The 24,862-nt window shown below is 34.0% G+C and overlaps 5 protein-coding genes, 1 long non-coding RNA gene and 1 pseudogene across 12 annotated transcripts; 3 read left to right on the top strand and 4 right to left on the bottom strand.

Moving 5' to 3' along the window:
* Positions 1-162: 162 nt before the first annotated feature.
* On the top strand, positions 163-1,680 carry LOC142534047 (uncharacterized; annotated as a pseudogene).
* A 134-nt stretch (positions 1,681-1,814) lies between these two features.
* On the bottom strand, positions 1,815-4,399 carry LOC142534046 (WAT1-related protein At1g21890-like). The gene is made up of 7 exons (XM_075640949.1): positions 4,132-4,399; positions 3,795-3,857; positions 3,282-3,398; positions 2,931-3,171; positions 2,661-2,819; positions 2,363-2,514; positions 1,815-2,145 (listed from the first exon to the last, which is right to left on the bottom strand). The coding sequence occupies exons 1-7, from the start codon at positions 4,341-4,343 to the stop codon at positions 1,932-1,934; spliced, it is 1,158 nt and encodes a 385-aa protein (XP_075497064.1). The 5' UTR covers positions 4,344-4,399; the 3' UTR covers positions 1,815-1,931.
* A 5,397-nt stretch (positions 4,400-9,796) lies between these two features.
* On the top strand, positions 9,797-13,863 carry LOC142534068 (uncharacterized). 2 transcript variants are annotated; one of them, XM_075640975.1, is made up of 12 exons: positions 9,797-9,976; positions 10,772-10,831; positions 10,905-10,961; positions 11,047-11,107; positions 11,368-11,444; positions 11,541-11,590; positions 11,700-11,782; positions 12,636-12,706; positions 12,788-12,944; positions 13,101-13,231; positions 13,317-13,403; positions 13,596-13,863. In XM_075640975.1, exons 1-12 carry the CDS (start codon positions 9,938-9,940, stop codon positions 13,662-13,664), a joined length of 942 nt encoding a protein of 313 aa, XP_075497090.1. In that variant the 5' UTR covers positions 9,797-9,937; the 3' UTR covers positions 13,665-13,863. The 2 variants fall into 2 exon arrangements, with proteins under 2 accessions (XP_075497090.1, XP_075497089.1); XM_075640974.1 differs by having other exon boundaries at positions 9,799-9,976; positions 13,308-13,403.
* Positions 13,512-14,714, bottom strand: LOC142534069 (uncharacterized). Its single transcript, XR_012816902.1, has 2 exons — positions 14,032-14,714; positions 13,512-13,985 (listed from the first exon to the last, which is right to left on the bottom strand). It is a non-coding gene; the product is annotated as an uncharacterized LOC142534069 (long non-coding RNA).
* A 504-nt stretch (positions 14,715-15,218) lies between these two features.
* On the bottom strand, positions 15,219-17,035 carry LOC142534064 (caffeic acid 3-O-methyltransferase-like). The gene is made up of 4 exons (XM_075640972.1): positions 16,582-17,035; positions 16,122-16,426; positions 15,733-15,797; positions 15,219-15,573 (listed from the first exon to the last, which is right to left on the bottom strand). The coding sequence occupies exons 1-4, from the start codon at positions 17,001-17,003 to the stop codon at positions 15,277-15,279; spliced, it is 1,089 nt and encodes a 362-aa protein (XP_075497087.1). The 5' UTR covers positions 17,004-17,035; the 3' UTR covers positions 15,219-15,276.
* Positions 17,036-18,608: 1,573 nt separating this feature from the next.
* Positions 18,609-20,640, bottom strand: LOC142534081 (uncharacterized). Its single transcript, XM_075640986.1, has 3 exons — positions 20,396-20,640; positions 19,504-19,572; positions 18,609-19,101 (listed from the first exon to the last, which is right to left on the bottom strand). The coding sequence occupies exons 1-3, from the start codon at positions 20,546-20,548 to the stop codon at positions 18,943-18,945; spliced, it is 381 nt and encodes a 126-aa protein (XP_075497101.1). The 5' UTR covers positions 20,549-20,640; the 3' UTR covers positions 18,609-18,942.
* A 645-nt stretch (positions 20,641-21,285) lies between these two features.
* On the top strand, positions 21,286-24,525 carry LOC142534037 (protein kri1). 6 transcript variants are annotated; one of them, XM_075640927.1, is made up of 3 exons: positions 21,286-21,747; positions 21,785-23,398; positions 24,171-24,525. In XM_075640927.1, the coding sequence occupies exons 1-2, from the start codon at positions 21,408-21,410 to the stop codon at positions 23,356-23,358; spliced, it is 1,914 nt and encodes a 637-aa protein (XP_075497042.1). In that variant the 5' UTR covers positions 21,286-21,407; the 3' UTR covers positions 23,359-23,398; positions 24,171-24,525. The 6 variants fall into 6 exon arrangements, 2 of the variants coding, with proteins under 2 accessions (XP_075497042.1, XP_075497041.1); XR_012816896.1 differs by lacking the exon at positions 21,286-21,747 and having other exon boundaries at positions 21,792-23,398; positions 24,218-24,316; positions 24,406-24,525; XR_012816895.1 differs by lacking the exon at positions 21,286-21,747 and having other exon boundaries at positions 21,792-23,398; positions 24,171-24,316; positions 24,406-24,525.
* Positions 24,526-24,862: the final 337 nt, after the last annotated feature.

The raw sequence follows: 24,862 nt of genomic DNA, 5'->3' as shown, positions 1-24,862 counted from the left end.
AAGATTTGAGGCCATCATGTTTTCATTTACATAATTCAGCTTCACAGGCGGCTTTTAGCTGCTGTAAATTCTGAGAGTTTCCTGAATGAACTCGAGAACCTCCTTGAAAAATCCAAGGATGTCGCCTCTTGCAAATTCCCTTCGAAGCCCCGTCAGGTTTATATATATATATATATATATATATATATATATATAGATATAGCATCATTGAACAGGGTAAGATCTTCGGATCATTGTGGATAACTTTAAATATGCCTTTCTTTTCTTATTCATTTTGTATTGTATTTGGCTGTTTAAGCTGTCTTGACTGTGCTGTAAGCGTACAAAGTTTTTTCATTTAAAAAAATAACATCTATTCTTGTCATTTTTCTTGACCTTCAAGATTATCAACAAGTCAGAATTTTGAAATTTTATATTTCGATTTTGCTATGGATCTGTGGTAAAAACCGGGTTTTCTCCATTTCTTGTGTGCCTTGAATAAGCCACTTCCAGCGTTATCATAGAAATTTGTTCATTAAATCAAGGTGTAGAATCTCTCAGATAAAACAATGTAGACCAACCAAGCATTTATATTGATAACTTAATTTCTGTTTTTGATACACGAATCACGATCATGTGGAGACATGGATAAGGATGGTATATCGATGGTCTATCTTTTCCTTCATGAAACACGATCAGATTCAGATTCGGAGAAGGTCGAAGTTTTGATCACTGACTGATCAAGAAAAGCCTAGTTGGTGGGTGTGGGTTTCTGAGGGCATGGTATCAACCAATGCCGAGTATAAGAGTGGGATTGACAATGAAAATTATATAGTTGTTGGCGAGGAGCATGTTGTTGATGGGGTGGCAAATTTTATGGCTAGATGCATTGTGGCCAACCCAAAGGCTCTGGTATATGAGCTGATAGAAAGTTTAAATCGGTAGCCGTCCATCTCTCTAGTGTAAACTCACAATTTTACTTTTTCTTGATGCAGAACCTGACCCCTCAGGAACTACTGAAAGGTATAGTTTTTACTTTATTCTCCTACCCTTCTTCTGGGCACTTGGTTCTCTATTGTAGAAAATATTGCCATGTGAAAAGTTATGCAAGTGTAATGACATATATTCTTAGGAAAAGCACAAGCTAGGCCAAAAAAAGTACATGAATACCATGCAACTAGTTGTTAATGTGCAATCTCTTTTCATGCTCATTTCTGGTATGTAATCTTCTCCTTTAGTAATCTGAACAATTGTTGTGGCAATTGTCAAGAATATTTTCATTTGCAGCCTTGACAAAAGCATTGGGAGGTTATAAATAAAGTGGAGAAGATGCGGAACATATGGCATACTGGCGAGATGTTTTATACCATGGCTACCTGGGGACTAACTCTGGCGAGGTATATTCTGAATAGATTAGCACAAATACTCACTGGTTCTTCCTTCTTGCAGCTTGTAACAAGGCCGGGCAATCTTGAGACTTGCTGCAGTTGGGGTTCGTCATTCGAGCAAACTAGCCTTGAAAGCTCTTTAAAAAGAGCCAGGCAATTATCCTCTTTCTTTAAGCAACATATGTAACTGTAGATCGTGCAAATCTTGTACATGATCAACTAAAATTTCTCCACAAACCATCTTCAAATTTCGATGTTTTTACTTGTAAACCGACAGGATGATGAATTTTTACTTGTCAGGCGTAATGATAAACTTTATGTAATTATTAATATTTTGCAAATACATGTTTTATATATTAAATCATCCCATTTTTTGTCTTATTGTTTGTATATATGATTTGAGTTATAGATATTGAGAGCAATTTTGTACCACATTCCGTTTGATGTAAAAAAAATGCTTGAATATTCAGTAGAATTTTAAGATAAAATTCATCATCAAAACAGTTACAATATATATTGCATTTATACAAAATACTTTCCCACGCTGCATGCAATTGAGACAACTCAGACTGTGCAAGCCTTTTCATGGTGCTCTTGCTGTGAGAAGTTCTTGTCATGAAAATAATTTGGTGTTTTCTTGTGTGCCACAACAGGCAATTCATGGGCTTTTTCATCCTCGCATGCCGATGATTCTTTTGATTCTGATTCTGAATTTTCTTTGCTTTTACCCCAAACCACCGAGTAAAGCCCCACAATTATGATGACGGCACCAATTAAGCTGCAATTTTCAGATGACAGTGGCAGACAAATTTAGGGTCATCGACCTTGTTCGAGTTGGATTTTGGATATACGAAAATATGCAGCAAGAACTATATTTTAACCAATGTTTATATACGTAAAGCTTGTGCATGTGTGTGAATTACTGTTGCACTGATAATATTTGGAATAAATGCTTAGTCTTGTAAAATTATAACATTTTCTTTTATGGGATTTACCTTCCAAGGTGAATTTGCTCAGACAGAACAATGGCTCCCAACACGGCCGTGATGATCATAGTGAGTGGAGAGAAGGCAGTCACGAACACGGGCCCTCGTACCTTGTTCACCACTCCTTGCAGGTAATAGGCGATTCCTGAGCATACGATTCCCTATCATCATGCATGTCGTATCATCGTTAGTTGGCTGCCCTCATTTTAATAAGCAGGGAATCACCTTCTGATGAGAGACTTTTCCAGCATGAAGGTTATTTTTTTAGAATATTGGAAGTTTTTTGAGTTTAATGAAGTGGATTTACCGAATATGCAGCAGCCAGAAGCCGTGAATCAAAACCAACCACCCAAGCTCTCTTCTGGCGTTCCATTATTACAGCCACCACACCACCTTCCAAAGTCCCCATCAAACAAATCAAAGTAGTAAGCGAAAGCCCAGCCGGATAATCCTTCATTGTGTTGTTCTGTTTATTAAACAAAGTAAAATCGAGTGAGAATTATGTAACAGAGTCTATGACATGGACTATGCTTGTGACTTGTGGCCAGAACATCATAAAAAAATCCGGAAAACTTACTTGAAGGATAAAAAAACCCGACCAGCCCACGATGCAAGAAAGTAACATAATTGTTCCAGTGGCCCAGTGCTGGTTCGCGGAAGCAGAGCCGGCTTTGTGGTGGTTGCTGCCGTGAGAGTACCAGAAGATGTCGATAATGGGACCTGTGTAGAGTGTCATCACCATTGCTCCACACACTGTTATTAATGTTCCGATCACTTTTGCTACACTGGGAATCCTTTTTAGATTCACTCTTTCCATCCTGTAAAATCATCCTTGAAGTTATTTTTCACCAAATTTTTATCCTAATTTTACTATTTTTACAGAGATCAAAACGCATTGTGATAATAATTAGTGCATGTATAAACTTACTTGAAAATGACCGCCATTATGAAGGTGACTGCAGGAAGAACATTAGTAGCAGCTGCTGCAAATGTTGCCGATGCATACTGAACTCCAACATAATATAAGTTCTGATCCAGCACCGGCCTGATAGCATTATATATATTCAATATAATCGACATCTTAAATTTTTTTAATCACTACAAATCCATTACACATCCTTAGAACTTATACATGTTGGAATCAATTTCTCATGATCAGTAGTGACTTTATTATTAGTAGTGTTGCAAGCGAGTCGAACTGTTTCTAACCCACTCGAGAACAACACAAACGCATGAGAGCGAGGTTGGGTACGACGGAGCACGAGCCATGCTTGCGCTTCTCTCGTAGTTACTTAGTATCCATGTATCTTGATAAACTACGCGTCTTTGACAACTATTCTGATGCATACTAATAAAAAAAATGCGAGCAATATGCAAGTCTGATTCAAAGTAACTAGGAAAATGGTAAACATATAAACCAGGAGCTAGTTGCGAGCGTTACTCTAAGAAAGCAAGGACCATGATCTTCAAGAAGATTGATTTTGTCATTTTAGGCCTTGTTGTCCTGAAAAGGAAAAAAAAAGTGCAAACTGATCAAGTTGGGGAAGATAACATATGATAGCTAAGAGTTGGAGAAAAAGTTAATATAAAAATTGAAATGTGATCAAGTTTAATGATATAAAAAAGGGGTAAAATTTCATATGATTTTAACTATCTTGTTAAAGAGCCACGCTGATCTTCTACCTGACTATATCATTTTGTTTTTTCACTTGACTCATAATCATTGTAACTTTAACGTATTCTGAACATGTAAAAGAAGAAGATCTATACACATTTACTTGTCAAGAAAATAGGCGAAGGGAGCGAAAACGAGCGTCGCGATTGCATGACGGTAGACGGCCAAAACCCAATGACTAAAACCACGTTTCAAAGAAACTAGTGTGATGATGAACATTCCGGCATAGCCAAACTGAAGAGAGATCATAGCCACATAAGGCTTAATTTTGTTGAAACTCGTACTAATCTTTCCCCACACATTTTGTTTACTCATTTTCTTAGTATCTCTCTATTCTCACTTACTAGTTTGTTATTGCATGGGAGACGTGGGATATGGGATATGGCCTTTTAATTTATACAAAGAGGAGAGGAACTAAAGCATAAAAGGACAAGAAATATAATTGCGCTATATATATATTTCTTTCTGAGAATATATATATAAATTTCGAATACGTGGGAAAAATGTTAAAACAATTTATATATTAAATTTGGGATTTTTTTTTGTTTTGAGTCATTAGAGTCCATATATATATATATATATATATATATATATATATATATATATTTAATTAGTTCAAAATAAAAGGAGGAAGTCTTTGTGAAATGAGCTCCATACTTTACATGTAAATGTAATATTTTTAGCTTAAGAATAATATTTTTGCATGGATCGCGTTAGGTGATCTGTCACACAAAAATGATTAATAAAATGATTTATGAGAGTTTTTTGTGAAATAAAAGGTTAGAGGGGTTTCAATTTGTTTTAAAAGCACTTCAAATAAGAGTTTTTTTTCCCTTTTAGTCATTCGAATGAACTTATGTCGATTACTTTTTATTTTCTTTTACTTTTTATTTTCTTCAAGATTCCTCGTCAATTCAGATAATCCCACCCATTGCCCAAGAAGGATATTTTTTCAAGGACTAGAACTAAATTCCATGTACACTTCCCATTTATATATATGTTAAATTGTTTGAAAGTGGATTTTGCTTTTTTTTTTTTTTTTTTCGGTAGTGTGTTCGAATTTATTAAAGAGCTAGTCGATCGATGTGTATAGTGCTAGGTGATTCCAACATAGAGATGTTTTATCCTCTTTTCCCTTTACTTTTTTTTTTTTATTAGTGTGTGGATGATGAGTGGATACTCAATTTCTTGAATCTTGAACGCAACACTTTAATAATTAGGGGTTTAATTTGTTTTTCGATTACACATACTTGAGAAGACTACGTAGTACTACTTCATGTACGTATACACCCATGGACGAAGTCAGAAAAACAAAGTAGGTTGACAGACAAAAATATATTAAAAATTTAGTGTGGACAAGAACAAATTTTAAATAAGAAAATAAATATAATAATATAATTATTTATAATCCCTTGCCTTTGAAAAAAAAAAGAAAAAAGGCGATTGCACCCAATATCGTTTCCCCACTAGCTTCGTCTATAGCTCAACCTATCTAGAGATTAAGTTTTAATATACATATGCAACACACACACACATATATATAACAAGAACTTTTCCGAAGTGCGTCGAAATAACGTAGCATAAAGAAATGTGTGATTGTGAACTTGTCCGAGCTAGAGCGATGATTAGTGATGAAAATATGTCGTTTAAGTTATTGTGTTTTTTAAAAGATGTATCTGTACTACTATCATAAGTTATAGCTTTCATCAAAAGAGCAGTTTTTGATTCAACAATTAATATTACGTATACAAGATAACATGTTTGTGCCCATAAATTGCACATTTTTACAATTATTATGATTGAGATTATTTCGATAGCATTAGTTTCCTTTTTCGAAAAAACGATGTCCAAATTGATATAAGATCATGCATGCATGAGATATCGACTATATAATTTTTTATACAATTATTGTTTGTTCCATTAATTATACAAAAATCGGAGTTACATATGAACGTTTTTAGTTATTATTATGTTGGGGTCAGGTTAGAGCTTAGAGGATGATTGAATAATTTCTTTTTTATAATTTTTTTTTCTAAACTTTGTCAAATAGTACCACCGATTTTGATGGTTTTAAAGTGATAAGTGCTCGGGAGTTTTTTTAAGAACGCGAGCTTGAATTGTCTATCTAATTAGCTGCATTTTCTATATATATTATTTTATGTATTTTTTCCATTCAAAATTCAACTGTAGTTCATTAAATGAGCATTAATGCAAAGATATTGTTGTCGTCGTCATTTATTGTTTTATCGTAATTTTTATTTAATGAGAAGATAGATATATATACCAAGTGTGATAAACATAAACAAAGTATAATAGAAAATGGCAACTAAACAGGATAAAGAAACTAGGTCTACACATAGACTTTTGTGGAAAACATTCTGATATTCTAACATACTCATTGTTGAGTATCGTCAGTCTACCAACGATTATGACAAAGTAGGTAAGATCCTTATAAGATATATTGACTTGACTTGTAATATACATTAACTTTACTGTTTATAGATCCTTATAAGCTTAATATTGAAAGACCGGTCGAAAGGATTCTACTGAAACAATTGAGTACCTTTAATAAAGATCAAAAAATTACTTAATCTAATACACTAAATTATTATTTATCATTACCAAAACTACCAGATCTAACGTACTATAATATAATTGTGATATGATGCAATTGAGCAGTGTCATTTGGGCTCTAATGTAATCAAATTGATAAAGATGGAGTAGACCTACGAAGGGACTCTTTGTGGACATTTCATAAGGTATATTATACGTGTATCTTTTTTTTTTTTAATTTAAATAAAGAATAATATTTTGATATTATTAATTTTTTTATTTCCTTTACGTAAAAAACTTTTTGTTGCGTGGGGGAAATCATCTTAGCCATACTTTTTTTAAGTCCCTTTTTATTAAAGTGTAGGAAAAGGACTAGTTAACTAATATTCAAGTGAATCATTTCATTGTACATTGTTAGGAATATATTATACTAACAATTAGAATAATTTTATGACTTAATAATTAGAATTTTAAAATCATTATAATTTTTAATGTTACATTAATTTTGTGTGTACCATTTCCTCAAATTCACTAGAAAAGAACCAATAACATCAAATATTTTACGGGCGAAATAAATTTATATTTATATAGAAAACACACCCGATTCCGGGGATCGCCACTTGTCACATAAAAAAAAAATTGTTTACTTTTCGGTCACTTAGTTCTTTATTCTTTTTATTACACAATTATCGTAAATTTATCTGTATACAAATCTTATCCAAATTCAAATGGTTATATCAAATATATATATATATATATATGCATCGTGGGCAATATTATATATATTTACTATATATATAATATTAGTCTTTACTATTTTTTTTCCTCTCTTTATAATTTCAAAACATATGGTGCGCTGGAGCCTATCAAATCGGTCTAAAGCATATAAGGTAAATGGAATCTGATTTGGACAAATTATTCGCATAATATATATCGAGGTTCACGTCATAAAGCACACAATCGATCCACAATAATTTGTGATGCAACATTAATCAATAAGCAGGAACCAAAATAAATAAGTTTTTTTAAAAAATAAGTTTTATGTGAGATTGTGAAATGAGTCGATTTGATTTATATTTAAAGTGAAAAATTGTTGAGTTAAACATTCATGAGTTAGAGTAGCACTAAGATATACGATATTCTGAGCAGTTCTTGTCTGTCAAGTTGTTGACGTTGCGCCGCTTGATCTAATTAGTTAGATGTCGTAAAAAAGTAAAGTCATATCTTAACTGGTAATAATACATCTGCTGGGGTGTATGGCCGGTGGTAGAAAAATGATTAGACTAGTCTATAAGGGATATAAGACATCACTGGCAAATAGACACGCATCTCCCCGTACTTATGAGCCTTAACAGCTCGACTCATTAACACCCAAGTAGGTGCACACTACGCTACTACGAGTATAAAAAATAAAGTTGTGTATTGACTAACAAATATAGTTTTTGAACTAGTGGTTAGTGTTTGATCCTAACAATTGATATAAGAGCAAGGTCATGAGTTCAAATATCACGAGAAGCATATTTCTATACATCTTGGGGGAAAGTTGGCTTAAACATGCACGAGTGAAAATAGTACTCAGATGAGTGACATTCTGGAAATTTCTCGCGTGTCAACCTTATGACATTGCGCCGCTTGATATGTTGGATATGTTGACCACAAAAGAGTTACGTTAGAGCTTAACGAGTAATACTGTCTTTACCAGGGATATGATCGATGTTAGTAAAATGGTAAAACTGATTTATAAGGGATATGAGTTTAATTATGATAAAGAAATATATTTTTAATCCAATAATATATTTATTCAACAAAAAGTATTAAAAAATAGAATCTATATAATATAAAAACAATAAAAATTTAATGTACTAAAATAAAAAATTATAAAATCTAAAAATATCGCTAAGCTCGATAAGCCAATATTAATATTATTTAACACACAATTATTAAAAAATATAATCCATTTAATTCATAATTAACAAAAAATGTTATTAAAAGAAGACAAAAATCTGTGTGAGACGGTCTCACGGGTCGTATTTTGTGAGACATATCTCTTATTTGGGTCATCCATGAAAAAATATTAGTTTTGATGCTAAGAGTATTACTTTTATTGTGAATATCGGTAGGGTTGACCGTCTCACATATAAAGATTCGTGAAATCATCTCACAAGAGACCTACTCGTGAAACAAAACAAAAAAACATAATAATGCAATTCCATTTTAAGTAATAATTATAATATTTTAATACAAAATTATAAACAAACATATTCCATTTAATACACAATTAATTAAAAATATAATTTATCAAAAAAAAAGAAAAAATAAAATAATAATAATATCCTCCCCCTAAGAAACTTGATGCGTGTTTGGGTTTGTTTTCCAAATAAGATCTTTTTTACTTTGCATTTATTCTATGAAAATATATTAAGTTGGCGATGCTGGTAAATATATATTACTTACATATTTACATCTTCATATTTTCCAAGGTTAGGAAAATATTAGCATGTGTAGCTATTTTGTGTGGTTGATACAATGATTACTAATTGTTCTACCCACCTTTAATATGCATACCAAATAATTTATAGTTAGTTAATAATGATATTTATGCTCAATTTTATATTTTCTACATTCTATTTTGTGTGTAAAATATGTGTCAGACTTGTTCATAAATGAAGTGTAAATAACAAGAAATAAAATGTAAATATCAACTCTTTACGTAAATTATCTATTTATATAAAATTTTATTGTTCATATTACACATTCACATCATCCGATTATCCAATATCACGTACCGAAAGAAAACTAAAAAAACTAGTATGATAGTATATCACTTGATATATGATATAATTGTTAAAAATTAAAACAGTGGTTTTAAAAAATTATATATACTTAATACTTTTAGAGTATGTCTCTGGTAAGACGGTCTCACGAATCTTTATATATGAGACGAGTCAATCCTATCGATATTCACAATAAAAAGTAATACTCTTAGCATAAAAAATAATAATTTTTCATGGATGACCCGAATAAAAGATCTGTCTCATAAAATATGACCCGTGAGACCGTCTCACACAAGTTTTTACCATACTTTTATTAAAAGTGTGATTCTATAATTTGTTGGGAAAATGTGAAGTTGGGTGAAAAGTGAAATTGCTGTTAATTTGATGGGTGGTTGGGAAATAATTATAATTTTAGGGGGAAAAGGAATTAACCGATCGCTTGTATATGGAACCTTGTATATCCCACCTATCTCTCTACGCCACGCTTTCGTCTGAAAAGCACTACTGTAACCCAATAGGCAAAGCGCCGCCGCTACAACACACCTGGGTCCTAAAATTATCTACGCATTTGATACATAGAAAATGGGTCACACGAAGGAGCAGCTCCTGTCTCTTTTGCAGGTGGTTTTATTTTATTTTTGAGAATTTATGTATATTTTCTTTTAGGTTCTTATATGAGCACATAATGGACGAGATGAATTGTTTCGCATCTGGGATTTGAGTGATTATGAGTATTAGTGGACCTAAATGGGATAATAGATTGATAGGTTTGAAAAGAATGTTCGTTGTTTGCTGATTTGTGAATGAGTTTTATTGTAATTTGAGGATAACATACCTTTCTTCACTTTGTTCACTTCAAGACTGAGGCTTTCGATGGATAAGTGGGAGGATATGGGGGAAAAGTTTACTTTTTTTTAACCGATGCATAAAGTTTTTGAAAATTCTCTTGTTTGAGGGGTGTTTGGTTTTGCTTATTGCAATTCTTTTGTAGCAGAAAGAAATCCTGGAATGTTTAGAAGGGAGTCATATAATCATGGAATAACGAAGTGAAAATGTAATTATTTGGCCTAAATGCGTCATTTTGATATAATGATTTAAATGTGTCGAACATTTCCTAAACGTGTGGGAATTATGTGTCAAACGTTCGATTTTTAATGGTATTTATCCTGTTTGTTCTGTTTTGCTTTCTAGGGAAGGAAAAGGTTAATTTTTTTGTTCTTGTTCGAGTATTTGGACAATGTGAGACAACTCATAGCTTGTTGGCTGTTTTAGTTTCAAGAACTCGCCATATTTGTCAATCAGGGAGTGGAATATAGAAAGCATTTATGGAACTTGAATCAGTTATTCAAGATATAATTTTAATCACATCTATCTATTGTTAAATTTTATAATAACCTTTGTGTTAATTATTTTCAGGAACATGAAATAGAATTTTCCCAGTATGAGCATCCTGTTGTTTTGACAGTTGAAGCGCAGGTAAATAAATGTGGGAGCTACGTGTGTCTCATATTTCTACCATGGTTAAAGCAACCTTTTTTTTTTGTATCAGGCAAAGTATGTTGTTGGTCACATGAACGGTGCATTGACCAAAAATTTATTCTTGAAGGTAAAGTAATCCATGTTTGTATGAATGCTCATTGCTTCCTCTTGTTTATTTTCCCGGACATATGATGCTTTTTGTTCTGTGACAGGATAAAAAACAAAGATTTTACATTGTTTCAGCTTTGGCAGAGACAAAAGTAGATCTGAAAGGTACGCATCACCTTTCAAAGTTGATGGCATCAATGATCTTATTAATTGGATTTTCTTTTAGGTTTCTGTTCGCTGGCAGTGTCATGTTCATTTCTTACACTTCTGTGAACTCATAATACATGTTTGAACACTAAAAAAATAATGCTCTCTTTCGTTAAACAGTTATGCCTTAGAGGCGTTGAACACTGGTTTTTTTTAGTTATAACCTAAAATTTGTCTTCTGCTATACCTAATTTTGTTTCAACCACTGGAGGTAACAGTTTTGTCTCAGAGGCTTGGTCTTGGGAAAGGAGGTCTAAGAATGGCTCCTGAAGAGTCCCTTACAGAAATAATTCAGGTATGTCCATGTTTGAAGAATAAATTATGTAGTTTACGAGTTTTCATGCTAATTTGTTTTTTGCTTCTTGACACATTTTGCTAATTTATTTTTAAGGTGCCTCTAGGTTGTGTAACTCCATTTTCACTTGTGAATGAATCAGCTAGGTATATCTTTTCTCCTGCCCCCATGCCAATGCAGTGCATTTTTATGCTGTTTTTTGCATACTGTTACGAGGCTATATTTTGCTCTCATTTTATTCTGAATTTTGTGAAGGAATGTTTCGTTGTTATTAGATCAAAGACTGAAAACTCAGGAATACTGTTTCTTTCATCCATTGTCTAATGATATGTCAATCGGTGAGCAACTTAACATTTTTACATAGAATTACAATAAATAGGACCTAACATGATTTTTTTTTGTGTGTGGTTTCACTGCTTCATTATATTTATATGTGAGTTTACTAGCATGGCTTATCGTACTTGTTAGTTGTTAACTTTCATATTCTCTCACTCTACGGATTCTTCTCTTATATTTCTTAAAAACACAAGTGAGAGGTGCTGTTTATAGAAGTCAGGTGAATTAAGTGATAGTTTTAGAGTTTGGTTTATGAAGAAAATAGCCATTCTACACCTAGTATGTGCTTGACAAACAAAGATGTATTTGTTTATGTATAACCAAATGCGGATGATTATTACAATTGGCTTTCAGTAAGGACTCACCATCCTTCTGTCTAAGGTGCACTAAAGAATACCTCGAGATTTTTACATGTGCCTGGACCAGGCTTCACCAAAGGGCTGTCTCTTGGTGTAACCCTAAGAGCCACGAAGGTGTCTCGCTGTTTCTTGAGCATAGGGGCCTTGGATGTTTATGATATCTATTCTGCAGTTTCACTTTTTTTTGTGTTTAATGAAGTTGTGTGCATTGGAGTTCAGAGTTCAAGCTATTTGTTGAATCATCTGTTAGTTAGTGATTGCACGCATTTTCTTCTGATCGTGAGTGATACCTAAATAATTATTGACTTTACTTCCAGAGAGCAAAATGAGACACAGAATATGAAAATGATAAATTGGTTTTCGCCAGCCCATAGCATGTCAATTTAAAGAAACCGTTCAAATTAATTAATCCCACTAATTTTTGGGACCTTAACCTTCAGTTCTATGCCATTGTTTTATCACTGTTTTTTTTATCATGTAACATTTCTGATTCCAGCTCTTAATTCACACGATCTTGACAAGTTTCTGAATTCAATTGGAAAATTACCGGCGTATGTTGACCTGGAGGTAATTAAAAATGCTTCGCGGTGTGCAAATTTTCTTAATAATAATGGCTTTATTTTTAAAATTGCTGTGGTGATTTTGCAGGCCGATCCTACAGTAGGGAAGGATCAACCACCAGATTTAGCTGGTCTTGTTCCGTCGGGTGCAACTGTCTTGCCTGATCCTCCAGAGAACAAAGCATCCTCTCAAGGCCATGAAAAGATCCCCGTCTCTGTGAATAGCAAGCCAACTGTAGTTACAGGTGTGTGAAAATCACAGAGAATAAACAATCAATTTATTTTAAGTTTGTAAGAAGGAAATACGTTTTTTTTTTCTAATTTACTCCATGTGAAAATCATAGTGTTTTATGATGGATTGAACTCCAATTAATGTGCATATCTTTGATCTATACCAAAAGCTGTAAAATCATTTGATGCATCGGAAAAGGAGAAATCACGTGCTGCTGCGAATTCGCCCATAGCTTTTGCGGACCCCGCCAAATTTGTCGAGGAAATCTTGGAGAAGACTGTGTCCACGGCTCTTTCCGGGGTTTGTATCTATTATAAACAATGTGCCTCTTACCTCTTAGACATGGCTTTCAATCTAATTTAATTTTACCCGACAGATTAAACAGCACACAGAGAAGGATCAGGCACAACTTTCTGTTACAATATCAAACCATATGAGAAAACAACTCGGTGCTCAGTTGAAGTTCATTTCTGTAAGTAAAAATTTTTCTAAAATCAAGAATGATATCGTATTTTCTTGCAAGTTCTCCTTTTATGTTCAATCGAAATCCTCGCCGTGACACAAAACATAGCCTCTGAAGTTTCTGTTCTGGTTTTGTTGGCATTTCCACAACCTCAAAATAGACTTCGTTAAAGCTATTAGCTTCATTTTTTCATTATTGCAGACGATATTCAAGAACACAGCATACACGGAAGGCTTTTGTGCTGGTATTCACTATCAACCGAACAAATAGTGAAGTAATCGACATCAATGAAAAAGAATAATGGTAAAAAAAGAAAAAAAAACCCATCGTGGAGAAATTGTTCAGTTGCAATTTTTTATGTTGTTCAGTTCGATAGAAAATTTTCATTCAAATTTATTTATATTTTGCAATGAACCAGTTCTTCAAATTAAAATTTTCAGTTTATATTGGAAAATGCCTTTTAATTTTAGCACCTGTCTCATGGCATTAAACCTTAGAACATAAAACACAATGCCAGAACCTTGTTCGGAAGATTAGATCACGGCTGGGTTCATACTCATGTGGCCATGAGAAGTTTACTAGCTGCTGTGACTGCCTTGTTTGCAGCTGTCACCGCATTGTTCACTTGTTCATCCACACGTGGAAGGTGAATTGCAATTTCTGCGCTTTTTCGAGCAGCCTGCAGAGGTACAAAGATGTGAGACCAAGGGATCGTGCAGGGAAAAAAACCTAAAGGGGTGATGGATAGTCTTATCAGTAAATCCAAAAATATTTTAACACACAAGTTAAAGCATCAAGCTCCAATCGTTGTGCCAAATATAGCCAGCTGCACATGAAATTAGGGACACTGGTTGCTGTCCAAGATCCCGCCTCTAATTATTGCACCAATTTGTTTGATTAAGTTGCAACTCAGATATTTTAAAATACTAGTTCAAATGTCACATTTCAGGTGCGTCTGCCCATAAATGGCATCGCACAATACAACAAAGCCAATTATTGCTCCCAAACATTATGAATTGCGGATCCGTCTCACCTGAACTGCTCGAAGGACTGCATCAGCCGAAGGGGGGAGTGGAGTCTTGATATTGCCACCGCTCCATTCGCCACATTTGGTATCACTGTTTCTGAAACTATAAATGCCATGAACTTGCTTACCACCCTCATGCCACGACCCCTCGTAAAGGTCGTTTGATCCGGAGCATATTCATTATTATTTTTCCCTTTCAAATATTTGGATTTGTGGGATAAAACTTAACGTCAAATGGTGATGATCTAATTAATTAATATTCTCTGCATCCCAATTATTTCTGTTACATTTTCTTTTACGTTTGTTCAAAATATATATGTATGAATTTATATTTAGCGACATTTCTTCTATTTTTTCGCCTAACATAGCTATTTAATTTGAGGTTTTGTAACTAATTAACTAAATATTGAAAAGATAACAAATCATTTGTATAAAGTTAAAAATTGAAAAGTTGTTTGCATAATCAATATTTTCATTGAATTTCAAGTCGGATGTAGTAACAATTTGAAGAATATGCAAAAAATTGTCTCCCAAACTTTTTTAGTGACTTCTTAGTTTATGAAAGCTTGTTATACCAGGAAAATTATTCTACGAAAATATAGACCAAGTCTCCTAGTATATATACGTATACATATATATATATATATATACCAAACAATATCTATGCGTGCGTGTGTGTGTGTGTGTGTTTTGAAATTAAGAATGAAACGTAGTTTTAACGACATGGTAGTTCTAGAGTGATACTGCAGAATATATAAAGACACATGCATGAAACTGGCAAACCAGCTGATCATCAGTTTATTATCTCATTATTTAAAAATAATTCAGCAGTTGATCGATCATACATGCATATACTTAGAGTTTAACAAGTTCCATAACCCATGATCCGTAGGCACGACAAACAACCTTGAACTCGGCAAATCCGGCTTGCGTCGCCATGGCCTCATACTCGCCCTTGGTTCTTTCTTTTCCATTCACTGATAGCATGAAGATGTTCAGCAGAGACACATATTGTGAATTAACATCAGTTTGTGGGATTTGATCAGGAAGAATACTTTCTATGACGATCACCTTTCCTTTCTTTGGCAATGCTTTGTAGCAATTTTTCAGAAGTTTCACACATCGTTCAGCAACCCAATCGTGCAGCACTGACTGCAGCATGCATGCATGCCAAAAATTAAATTATCAAATTATATATATATATATACAATCAACTCATCGATCGCCTATATATACATATGTATATACTTTATTTAAATAACTAGCTAAAGCCAAAGTACGTAAATAATAATTAAATAAATATTACAGTACCTTCAATATAATTGCATCACCCTTTGGCACTTCAACGAACATATCTCCGCCGACGTGTTTCACTCCTGCATTAACATACAATTATACAACTAATGAACATATTCTTGAAATCCCTCTTTTTACATTTTTAATATTTGTACAATAATAATAATATCGATTTCAAATTCCTAAAAACATAGAGTAGTTTGAAATTATTTCCTCGAATTTAATCATTAGATTTTTTCAAACCCTAAAGTCGCTCCGTCACACGAATACTGATGCATGGATATAAGGCATTAATTGAAAACAATCGGAAAAAGAAAAAGGCAGACTAACTGATATTTTTATCAGCTGATAACTAATAAATTTTAACATGAAAAGAAATGATTAATGCTTAGATATATATATACCTTTAGAGTTTGGGGCAGTTCGTACGACCTCTGGAGAATCCAAGTTAATGCCATTAATCGAAGTGTGCTTAGAAATAATCATATCTAGAGTTACACCGTTACCACCACCTACGTCCACTATTGTGTGCAAACCCTCGAAACCATTGTATACTTTAAGAATCTGTTTCATCGTTGGAGTAGACACACATCCCATTGCGTCGTTGAATATCTTGTTGGACTCAGGGTTTGAGGCTAAGAGTTCAAAAAACGTCTGGGCATTTTCCAAAAAAAATCCACCTTGGAGAACCGCGTCTTTTAATCTAATGCTGCAAGAGATTACTAGGCAAGTCAATCATTATGTTCTTGTTTATGACTATTTTGGTTTAATGTTTTAGGGGGAAAAATAGACAAAGCAAAACAAAGAGCCGAAGGAGATTAATTTAATATAGCTTTCAAAACGAGAACATTAAACATCACTTACCACGGATTGCTTGATCCCTGTTGGCTTGCTAGGGCATAAAACTGTGCCAATGAGACCCCTCTCTCATCTGAAACAAAGAACTTTCCTTTTGGCGCAAGACCATAACGTAATTCAGTTGTAGAAGCATGATCAATAGTCGAACAAGTAAGGAAAGATTGAGTGACCAGCACCCGAAGCATGGAGTCGAGCACGCCGGATGCTCCCTCAGCATTGCGCGTTTGAAGCTGAGAAGCGATCTCAAAAGCCGATACGTGAGCCCCATCACCGGACTTTCCGATGATATCGAATAAGTCGAGTTGGATAGAAGCCATCAAAACAGATCGGAGGATTTGGGATCCACATGCAACCAGGCACTCAACAAATGCTTCGTCATCTCCATCGTTTCCATGTTTGTAGTAAATATCACGGACTTGCTTCTCCATACCTTATTCAAATTCAATAATCTAGATTTGTCATGTGTGAGTCGATCAATATATCTTTGGATGATCAAGGACATATACAAGCATCACATGATGTCCTACATTATGGATTTAATTAAGAAAATATTAATATATTTTTTTTATATTTTTGATAGCTAGTTGTTTGGTTTGTAGGTAATTGAAGTACTTAAAAATACTAATTTAATGTTACTAACGAGACATTGTCTGCATGATAACAATAACTAATAGGTAAGCTCAGGCCACCAACCGCAGGCCCTTGTTTTATTTTTTTTGCGCCTGAATATTGAATAATATATATTTATATTGGGAAAATAATACATTATATTTGTATTAAATAATTTTTAGAATTTATTTGAAAAATATGTGGCAATAAAATTAAATTTACTAATAAATATATTGATTATATCAAAATTTGCACAGCAAATATAAATGTTAAAGTTAATTCTTTACTTCCAACAAGTTTTTATATCATATTAAAAAATCATTAAATAAGTGTAAAATGATAATATTCTTAATTTGTATAAAATCACAAAAAAGCCAAAATATTTGGGATGGATGAAGTTATATCAATAGCTATTTAATAGAAATTATCCCTAACCCTAATTTATGAAGCTATCCAAACAGCGTGTGTGTGTGTATAATATTATAGTGACTATAATGTAGAACGATTCAAATAACACTTTAGTCCTTCGATAATTGTAACATTTCATTTTAATCCATAGATAATTATAAAAAACTGTACACACGAATACAACGTTATAAGCTCAGAGAACTGGGCTAAAGTGAAATTTGACAAATTATCGAGGGACTAAAGTGCTATTTGAATGGTTGTAATTTAAAAAAAAAAACAAAAATATTTTTTGAAATTAAAAAAATAAAAACAAAAATATAATTTTGATATGAAAAGATGGTAAAACGGAAATAAAAAAACAGACCAATTTTTTGTCGCTGTTAGGTAGATTCTCAATAGATAGTAATAGATTATCCCTAACCCTAATTTATGAAGCTATCCAACCATCGTGTGTGTGTGTGTATATATGTATATTAGGTAGGTCGGCTCACGTGGGCGCATGTGTGTGTATATATATAATAGGTCGGCTCACGTGGGCGATTGTGTGTGTGTGTGTGTGTGTATATATATATATATTATTGGTAGGTCGGCTCACGTGGGCACATATTTATTACTTGATAAAATCTTCCTTATATATAAATTTTCTTATATTTTAAAATATTTCACCTATAAATAAAATATAAAATAACAAAATAAATATTAATTTAATCTTAAAATTTCATATAATTCATAATTTATCATGCTTTAGTACCAGGGATGTATAAGATATTATGATAATTTTAACAAAAAAGTCAAAATTTTCGAGTTACAATAAAAGTATGAAAGCATGAACAAATTTTTTATTTTTTTTGGAGGAAAATAAAGTTTAAATTACTGATATGAAGGCCAGTTAATACAACTTTTAATCAAGAAGGAAATCCAATATCTTTCCAAACAAGAAGATGAACACAAGAATAAGCAAATTTAGCAAGAAAATGGGCAACATTATTGGTTTGTCAAGTAATGTAGTAATTAAGAATTCTTCCATTCCACTAGGGCCACCCCTAACCTGGGGCCATCACACTCACACGCACAACTGTTTGTAGCACTGTAGCTAAACCAAACAAAACTTGTATCCTCGTTCAACTATTTTCAGCTAGATTTATAGGATTGAATTCGTGTCTCTAATTTGGTGGGGGATACAAGTCAATTAGAGATGAAAAAATAAGTTAATTTATTACATAATGTGCAAACATCTCATCAACCCTATGTTTGGACCAAACTCCTGCATGGAAGCACTTCACGACATCGTGATAGGCCCAAAGTACTAAACCGGTCCCAAAAACACAAAGAAAGAGAGAAATGGATCCTCTAAAATTTAAGAGAACCTTGGATAGCTTGGGCATCTGCTATGGCACAATCACGCCTCTTAACAATTTGCTCGAGCGCGGCAACTTTTTCTGTGCATAAAGTGACACCTGAGTTGGTGGACTCGACCAATTTGCTTGCTGTTTCTAAAGCAGAACAGAGCTAGTTTCCATTAAAGAGACAAAGAAATTGTTAGTACTGACAATATCCAGTCTTTTTGCACAGCAAAATCACGATCATATCAGGATAAAATAGGAACATGGGCCAAGCTTATAAGAGTCAGTGTGGGTTTTCATTCATGTTTGATAAGCAAAGTAACGGTTTCTATTATGAATATTACCAGGCAACAGTAGAGCAATATGAGAAACATTACACAATAACAAAAGAAAAGGAAAAAGTGAATACTAGAACCAAGAATGAGAAATGCCAGAAGAAAGTTAGAATCTCAACACTATTCCTATATTAATGAGAAGTTTTACGGAAAACTGGAAAAAACTTCAAATACACCAGGAAAATGACAAGAGGAACCCACTGTCACAAATTTCCGAAACGGGACTGATGTACCTTTAGAGTGAGTGTTGTCCAAGAGTGGTCTGCTCCCTTAAGAGACACATTCAATTGGTCAAAATTCTCCTAAACAAACAAACAAAAGTTAGAATCTGCCAGCAAGAAATGTTGCTCAGGTTCCACTTTGCAGGCAGTAAGAAAATGGTAAGCAAAAAACACGTGCAAAACATGATCTGGATGAGGAAAATATAAATGCCATGAAGATAGATCAACTGCCGCCAAGAACACAATCAGCCACAACTGCGTACTTTTCGTTGTTGATATAATTACTTCAGCACCAGAGTAATAGGCATCCAAGATGAATAAGGGTAAACATCGCTAAACAGAAAGGTATCTAAACATTTCTTGGAAGATCACCCATTGCATAACTGTGAAAATTTGAATCTCCTTAATTCTTGAAAGATCACCCATTGCACATTACCTCATTGTATCATATAAATTAATCAAAATAAACTTTACATAGAAAAACTCAAGTTTTAAATCTGTTGATGTTCGAGTCATTGAGTCCACATGACAAGAGTTTATTACAAATGAGTTAGGTATTTTTTAATCATTTATTTTTGCAGTGATTTAAAAGTTCACAATCAGATCTCTCTTCAAGAAAGGGGAAAGGCAGCTCCTATGATTTTACTCGACTAAAAAGAATTACAATAATACAGTATTCTGACACAAACTAACATATTAACCAGATTAGAGTAACGAATCAACATATTTTAAAATTCGGGAAAAATTGGGTAATAAAAATTGTAAATTTATTTCCTTCAAGGGGTAATAGAAATAAATCCCAATAAAACTAGCTCGATTTTTCTCTGCGCCGGTCGATGATAACCAACATATAGCGCAAATTAAATGCAAGATGAAATAATAAATGGGTACAGAAAGTTGAGACCTGAAAGATCTTAGGAAGATCGGACGGCGGCGGATGAACGACAGTCGCATCAGTCGGCGGCACACGGTGGTCGACGGGACCACCAGAATTGTCCTCGCCGACGTCATTTAGTAGATCGCTGATGCACAGCAACGGTCCACCGACTCCCCTCATCTCCGTGTCCCGTAGAAAGAAGTAAGCGCAAAAGTAGCAACCACGACCCGAGTTTGGGAGCGCAAAAGTACTAGTCGAAGGACCGAGATTTTGCTAATTCCCGACAATTAAAATTAGGATCTGTTTTATTATCTATTTCTATTAATAATCTTGAACATTTTTGGGTTAGTTGATATGAACAAATATAATATTTGAATAAATTTTAAATGATATTATTATTCATAATTAACATAAAACACGATAGAGTAGGTCTCTTGTGACGATCTCACGAATCTTTATCTGTGAGACGGGTCAACCTATCGATATTCACAGCAAAAAGTAATGCTCTCAGCATAAAAAATAATACTTTTTTCATAGAAGACCCAAATAATAGATCTGTCTCACAAAATACGACCTGTGAGACCGTCTTACACAATTTTTTGCCAACACCGGTATAACCGTGTATTTCTAATGATAATCTTTTTTCTTTCTTCTCGTTTTTTTTTTTCATTTGAAAGTCTAAAGTCACTTATATTTCATGTAAATTTTTTTTTGAACATTGAAAAAAATGGAAACGATAAAACGTATGATTGCCATGATAATACGATTTTTTTTTTTTGCATTTAAAATTTATAATTTATGGTATACTATAAATCTATAATATATGTTGAATTCTGAACACACACAATAAAATCATAAAGTTTATTTTTCTTTGATAAATATAATAACAATTATATTATTCGGATCCAAATGGGCCCGAGATCGTAGCAGTGCCCACATGCGAAGCCCAAACAAGTACATTGTTTCCATTTTGCAGACCGGTTAACCTAATTTTTCGTTTTCAAACTGGAAGATTTAAGACTTGTAATCAACGAATAATATGAAGCTCTTCGACGGCGATGAATCCGAAAACAATGACCTGTCGAAGATTCAGATTGACCACGAATTCGCCAAGCGCTACGAGTACAACAAGAAGCGAGAGGATTTGCAAAGGTTTGAGGAGCTCAAAAAGAACGGCCGGGTTGGCGTTTCTGGCTCAGACTCTGAAGATTCTTCGTTTTCGGATGAGGAGTTTTCTCTCGAACCGAGTAAGAATAAGGACTTCGAATTTTTCGATGCGTTGATTAAGGTTAAAAATCAAGACCCTGTCTTGAAGGATAAGGATGCAAAGTTGTTCTATTCTGATTCTGAGTCTCATTCCGAAAATGAGAGTGACATTGGTAATGAGAGGAGAAAGGGGGGTACTGGTGATGGTAGAAAAAGGTAAGAAGCCGATGTATTTGAAAGATGTTATCTCTAAGCAGTTAATTGAGACTGGCCCTGAATTTGATGACGAACAGGATGATCAAATGGTCAGCAAGGGTAAAAATAATGGTAATAAAGTGAAGACTTATAATGAAGAACAGGAGGAGTTCACGAGAGATATATTGAAGGCCATCGAGGAGGGGAATAATCATGAAGAAGAGGACGGAGATTTTTTTAGAGTTAAAGAAGGTGACGGTGCTGAGGAAGAAGAGGAAGAGAGTGAGATTGGGAATAAGCTGGATGAGTATTTCGGGGAAGATGAGAATTTGGATTCGGATTCTATGTTTCTAAAGGATTACTTTCGGGAGAAAATGTGGCTTGGTGATGGGAGAAGTAATGACGCAGGGGGTGGCGAGATTGAGTTTTCGGAGGATGAAGACGAGATAGAGAGGCAGGAGGATTATGAGAGGGAATTCAACTTTCGTTTTGAAGAGAATGCTGGGGATAGAGTGATGGGTCATTCACGAAGAGTGGAGGGATCCGTGAGGAAGAAGGAGAACTCAAGAAAATTGCAGAGGGATAGGAAGGACGAGAGAATAGCCCAGGCTGAGTTTGAAAGGATGGAAGAGTTGAAGTATTTGAAGAACTTGAAGAAGAAGGAGATCAACGAGAAGTTGCAGAAGATTAGGGAGGTGTCCGGGATTGGGAAGAGTGAGAAAAGTTTCTTGGATGAGGATTATTTGGAGGAGGAATTTGATCCCGAGGAATATGATAGGAAGATGGGGGAGGCATTTGATGACGAGTATTACAAAGCTGAGGATGTGGATCCAGAGTTTGGGAGTGGGAGTGGGAGTGATGAAGATGGGGGTACTTTTCAAAAACCTGATTTTGACGAGGAAGATGAGTTACTTGGACTTCCAAAGAATTGGGATGATCTGAAGGAGTCCGGTGAAGGCTTTGCTTCAGCCAGGCGAAGGATTTTGGAAAGGACAGAGGGTGATGGAGATGAGAATGAGCTTTTAGAGGATGGACGTAATCAGTCTAAGCGGAGTAAGAAAAGGAAGCCTAGTGAAATAGAGAAGGCAGTCAGAGAGCAGTTGATGGAGGAGTATTATAAATTGGATTATGAAGATACAGTAGGAGACTTAAAAACAAGGTTCAAGTACAGACCAGTGAAGCCTAGAAGATATGGGTTGACCCCTGACCAGATAGTGAAGATGGACGAGAAGGATTTGAACCAGTATGTTTCCTTAAAGAAGTTGGCACCATACAGAGAGAAGGAATGGAAGGTTCCTCGTATCAAGACTATGCAGCTAAAACAGATTAACAAAAATCCTCTTCACGGAGAAACTTCAAATTTCATAAATAAAGATAAGAAGAAGTTACGGCATGGGGATCAGGAAACAACTAAAGTTGTGGGTTCTATAGAAGATGATAGAACACAGCCTGATGAGTTAAATGGTGATGTAACTAACGTATCCAGACGGAGTAAGAGAAGGCAGCGTCAAGCTGAACTTAAGCTATCTCGTTCTACACTTATTGCATATGGGAAAATTCAGCCGAAATCTAAGAGCAAGAAGCAATAGTGGAGCATGGTTGAAGTTATTGCAATTTCTTCTAAGCGAGGTAATATTCATTGTTGCCAAGCTCATTAGTACTCATAGCTCGATTGTTTTAGGCCTTTTGATCCCTTTCGCCGTTTTTTAAACTTTGACATTGTTGCTTTTTTCTTTCTTTTTTTTCTTTTTATGAAAAGAAGGGAATTACATAGGGAAGCAATTTGGAGGAAGCATATCTAACGAAATTCTAAAACTCTGATTGTTGGAAGCACTCTTAAATGCTTATCAAACTATTACTCCATCCAGTATTCTCAGAATCTCAAATACTGATTCATGAGCTCGTGAGTGATCATAGTTTTGAGGTCATCTGTGTTTTGGATGGTTTGATATTGGATTAGCAATCAATTTTTGTAAGAGTTTCATGCTCGTATATTTCTAAGTTTGAATTAACTACTTGTGTATTATTTTCTTGATCTTGTTATCTATTGCCTTTACTATTCCTCCCTTACACTGGCGAGTTTCATGAATTTAAAATGAGACTGAGACTGGCTTATTGAATGGAATAAGGCTCTGCTTTTCTAAATATTGGCCAACATTTGTATTATACAATTTGTGCTCGGAAATCCAGCACATAATTTAGTTTTGATTTTGTTCTGCTGTTCCATACGCAAAATCTTGTATAAATATTCCAAGTCTAGAGCCTTTACATTGATGGTGGTTTTAAATTCACATTTATCATTTGGTGTTATGCTGTATTATTTCAAATGGAGTCAAGATGGGTAGTATGCCTTCCTAACAAGACCTATCGCCTAATTCAATGTTTTTTTTTTCACGTACAGGAGTAATTTCTAAGTTTAATTTTTTGGTTCTCATTTGCATGGTCTAGGAAATGTATGAGCGCGACTGATAATTTTCGGATCAAGAACCGCAAAGCTTAATGGCTTATGTTCGTGATGTGAAGTTCGGCTGCTTTTTGTTTTTTCAGGTTCTCTCTTAATGTTAAGATGGAAAAGTTTGTGGAATTAGTATGCGAATGCTTTGCACATGTTACAATTATGTTAAATTTTTATGCAGCGACCAAAGATTTCTGCCCTTTGAAAACCACCACTGCTCTTTGTTCACTACTTTTTATCCTAAGGCTGTATTGAAATTGAGTGTTGAAACAGATTCTTATATCAAGTGGCTTTTGATATATTTAAGTTGTTAGTGTATTGTTGTTTGTTGAAGTCTACAGAAGATGTAAGAAAAAATGAATCATTTGATGCATTCCCAATTACAATTCAATTGATTCCTATGGAGAAATTTTTGGTTTAGGACAAATAAACATGAAATTTTCTAGCTTATTTATCAAAAAACTTTAACGAAGACTAATCATCAAATATAGTATTTTACGTTTTTTTTTAAAAAAAAAGTTATAATTTTAGGCATAAATTATGCATTCGGAAAATGTTTGTTTCTTATGAAGAATGTATGCATGAGCTGTGCGCGCTCGCTAAATGTTTTAACGTAAATAACTAAGATTTCTTGGCTT

The sequence above is a fragment of the Primulina tabacum genome, unplaced genomic scaffold (assembly GCF_025594145.1).
Source record: "Primulina tabacum isolate GXHZ01 unplaced genomic scaffold, ASM2559414v2 Contig104, whole genome shotgun sequence".
NCBI lineage: Eukaryota > Viridiplantae > Streptophyta > Magnoliopsida > Lamiales > Gesneriaceae > Primulina > Primulina tabacum.
Note: the sequence above shows the minus strand (reverse complement) of the source record. Positions and strands in the feature narration are given on the sequence as shown.

What these genes read in the sequence shown, in the direction of transcription:
- LOC142534068 (XM_075640974.1), top strand. Translation starts at nt 9,938, where the DNA reads ATGGGTCACACGAAGGAGCAGCTCCTGTCTCTTTTGCAG. An exon ending in TTTTGACAGTTGAAGCGCAG is followed by an intron (nt 10,832 to 10,904) that starts GTAAATAAATGT and finishes TTTTTGTATCAG; the next exon opens with GCAAAGTATGTTGTTGGTCA. An exon ending in TGTCCACGGCTCTTTCCGGG is followed by an intron (nt 13,232 to 13,307) that starts GTTTGTATCTAT and finishes TTTACCCGACAG; the next exon opens with ATTAAACAGCACACAGAGAA.
- LOC142534064 (XM_075640972.1), bottom strand. Translation starts at nt 17,003, where the DNA reads ATGGAGAAGCAAGTCCGTGATATTTACTACAAACATGGAAACGATGGA. An exon ending in CAGGGATCAAGCAATCCGTG is followed by an intron (nt 16,427 to 16,581) that starts GTAAGTGATGTT and finishes AATCTCTTGCAG; the next exon opens with CATTAGATTAAAAGACGCGG. An exon ending in AACTGCCCCAAACTCTAAAG is followed by an intron (nt 15,798 to 16,121) that starts GTATATATATAT and finishes ATGTTAATGCAG; the next exon opens with GAGTGAAACACGTCGGCGGA.
- LOC142534081 (XM_075640986.1), bottom strand. Translation starts at nt 20,548, where the DNA reads ATGAGGGGAGTCGGTGGACCGTTGCTGTGCATCAGCGATCTACTAAAT. An exon ending in ATCTTCCTAAGATCTTTCAG is followed by an intron (nt 19,573 to 20,395) that starts GTCTCAACTTTC and finishes TTGTTTGTTTAG; the next exon opens with GAGAATTTTGACCAATTGAA. An exon ending in GGACAACACTCACTCTAAAG is followed by an intron (nt 19,102 to 19,503) that starts GTACATCAGTCC and finishes AATGGAAACTAG; the next exon opens with CTCTGTTCTGCTTTAGAAAC.
- LOC142534037 (XM_075640927.1), top strand. Translation starts at nt 21,408, where the DNA reads ATGAAGCTCTTCGACGGCGATGAATCCGAAAACAATGACCTGTCGAAG. An exon ending in CGAAAATGAGAGTGACATTG is followed by an intron (nt 21,748 to 21,784) that starts GTAATGAGAGGA and finishes TGGTGATGGTAG; the next exon opens with AAAAAGGTAAGAAGCCGATG.
- LOC142534046 (XM_075640949.1), bottom strand. Translation starts at nt 4,343, where the DNA reads ATGAGTAAACAAAATGTGTGGGGAAAGATTAGTACGAGTTTCAACAAA. An exon ending in ATAATGGCGGTCATTTTCAA is followed by an intron (nt 3,172 to 3,281) that starts GTAAGTTTATAC and finishes ATGATTTTACAG; the next exon opens with GATGGAAAGAGTGAATCTAA. An exon ending in GAGCAAATTCACCTTGGAAG is followed by an intron (nt 2,146 to 2,362) that starts GTAAATCCCATA and finishes TGAAAATTGCAG; the next exon opens with CTTAATTGGTGCCGTCATCA.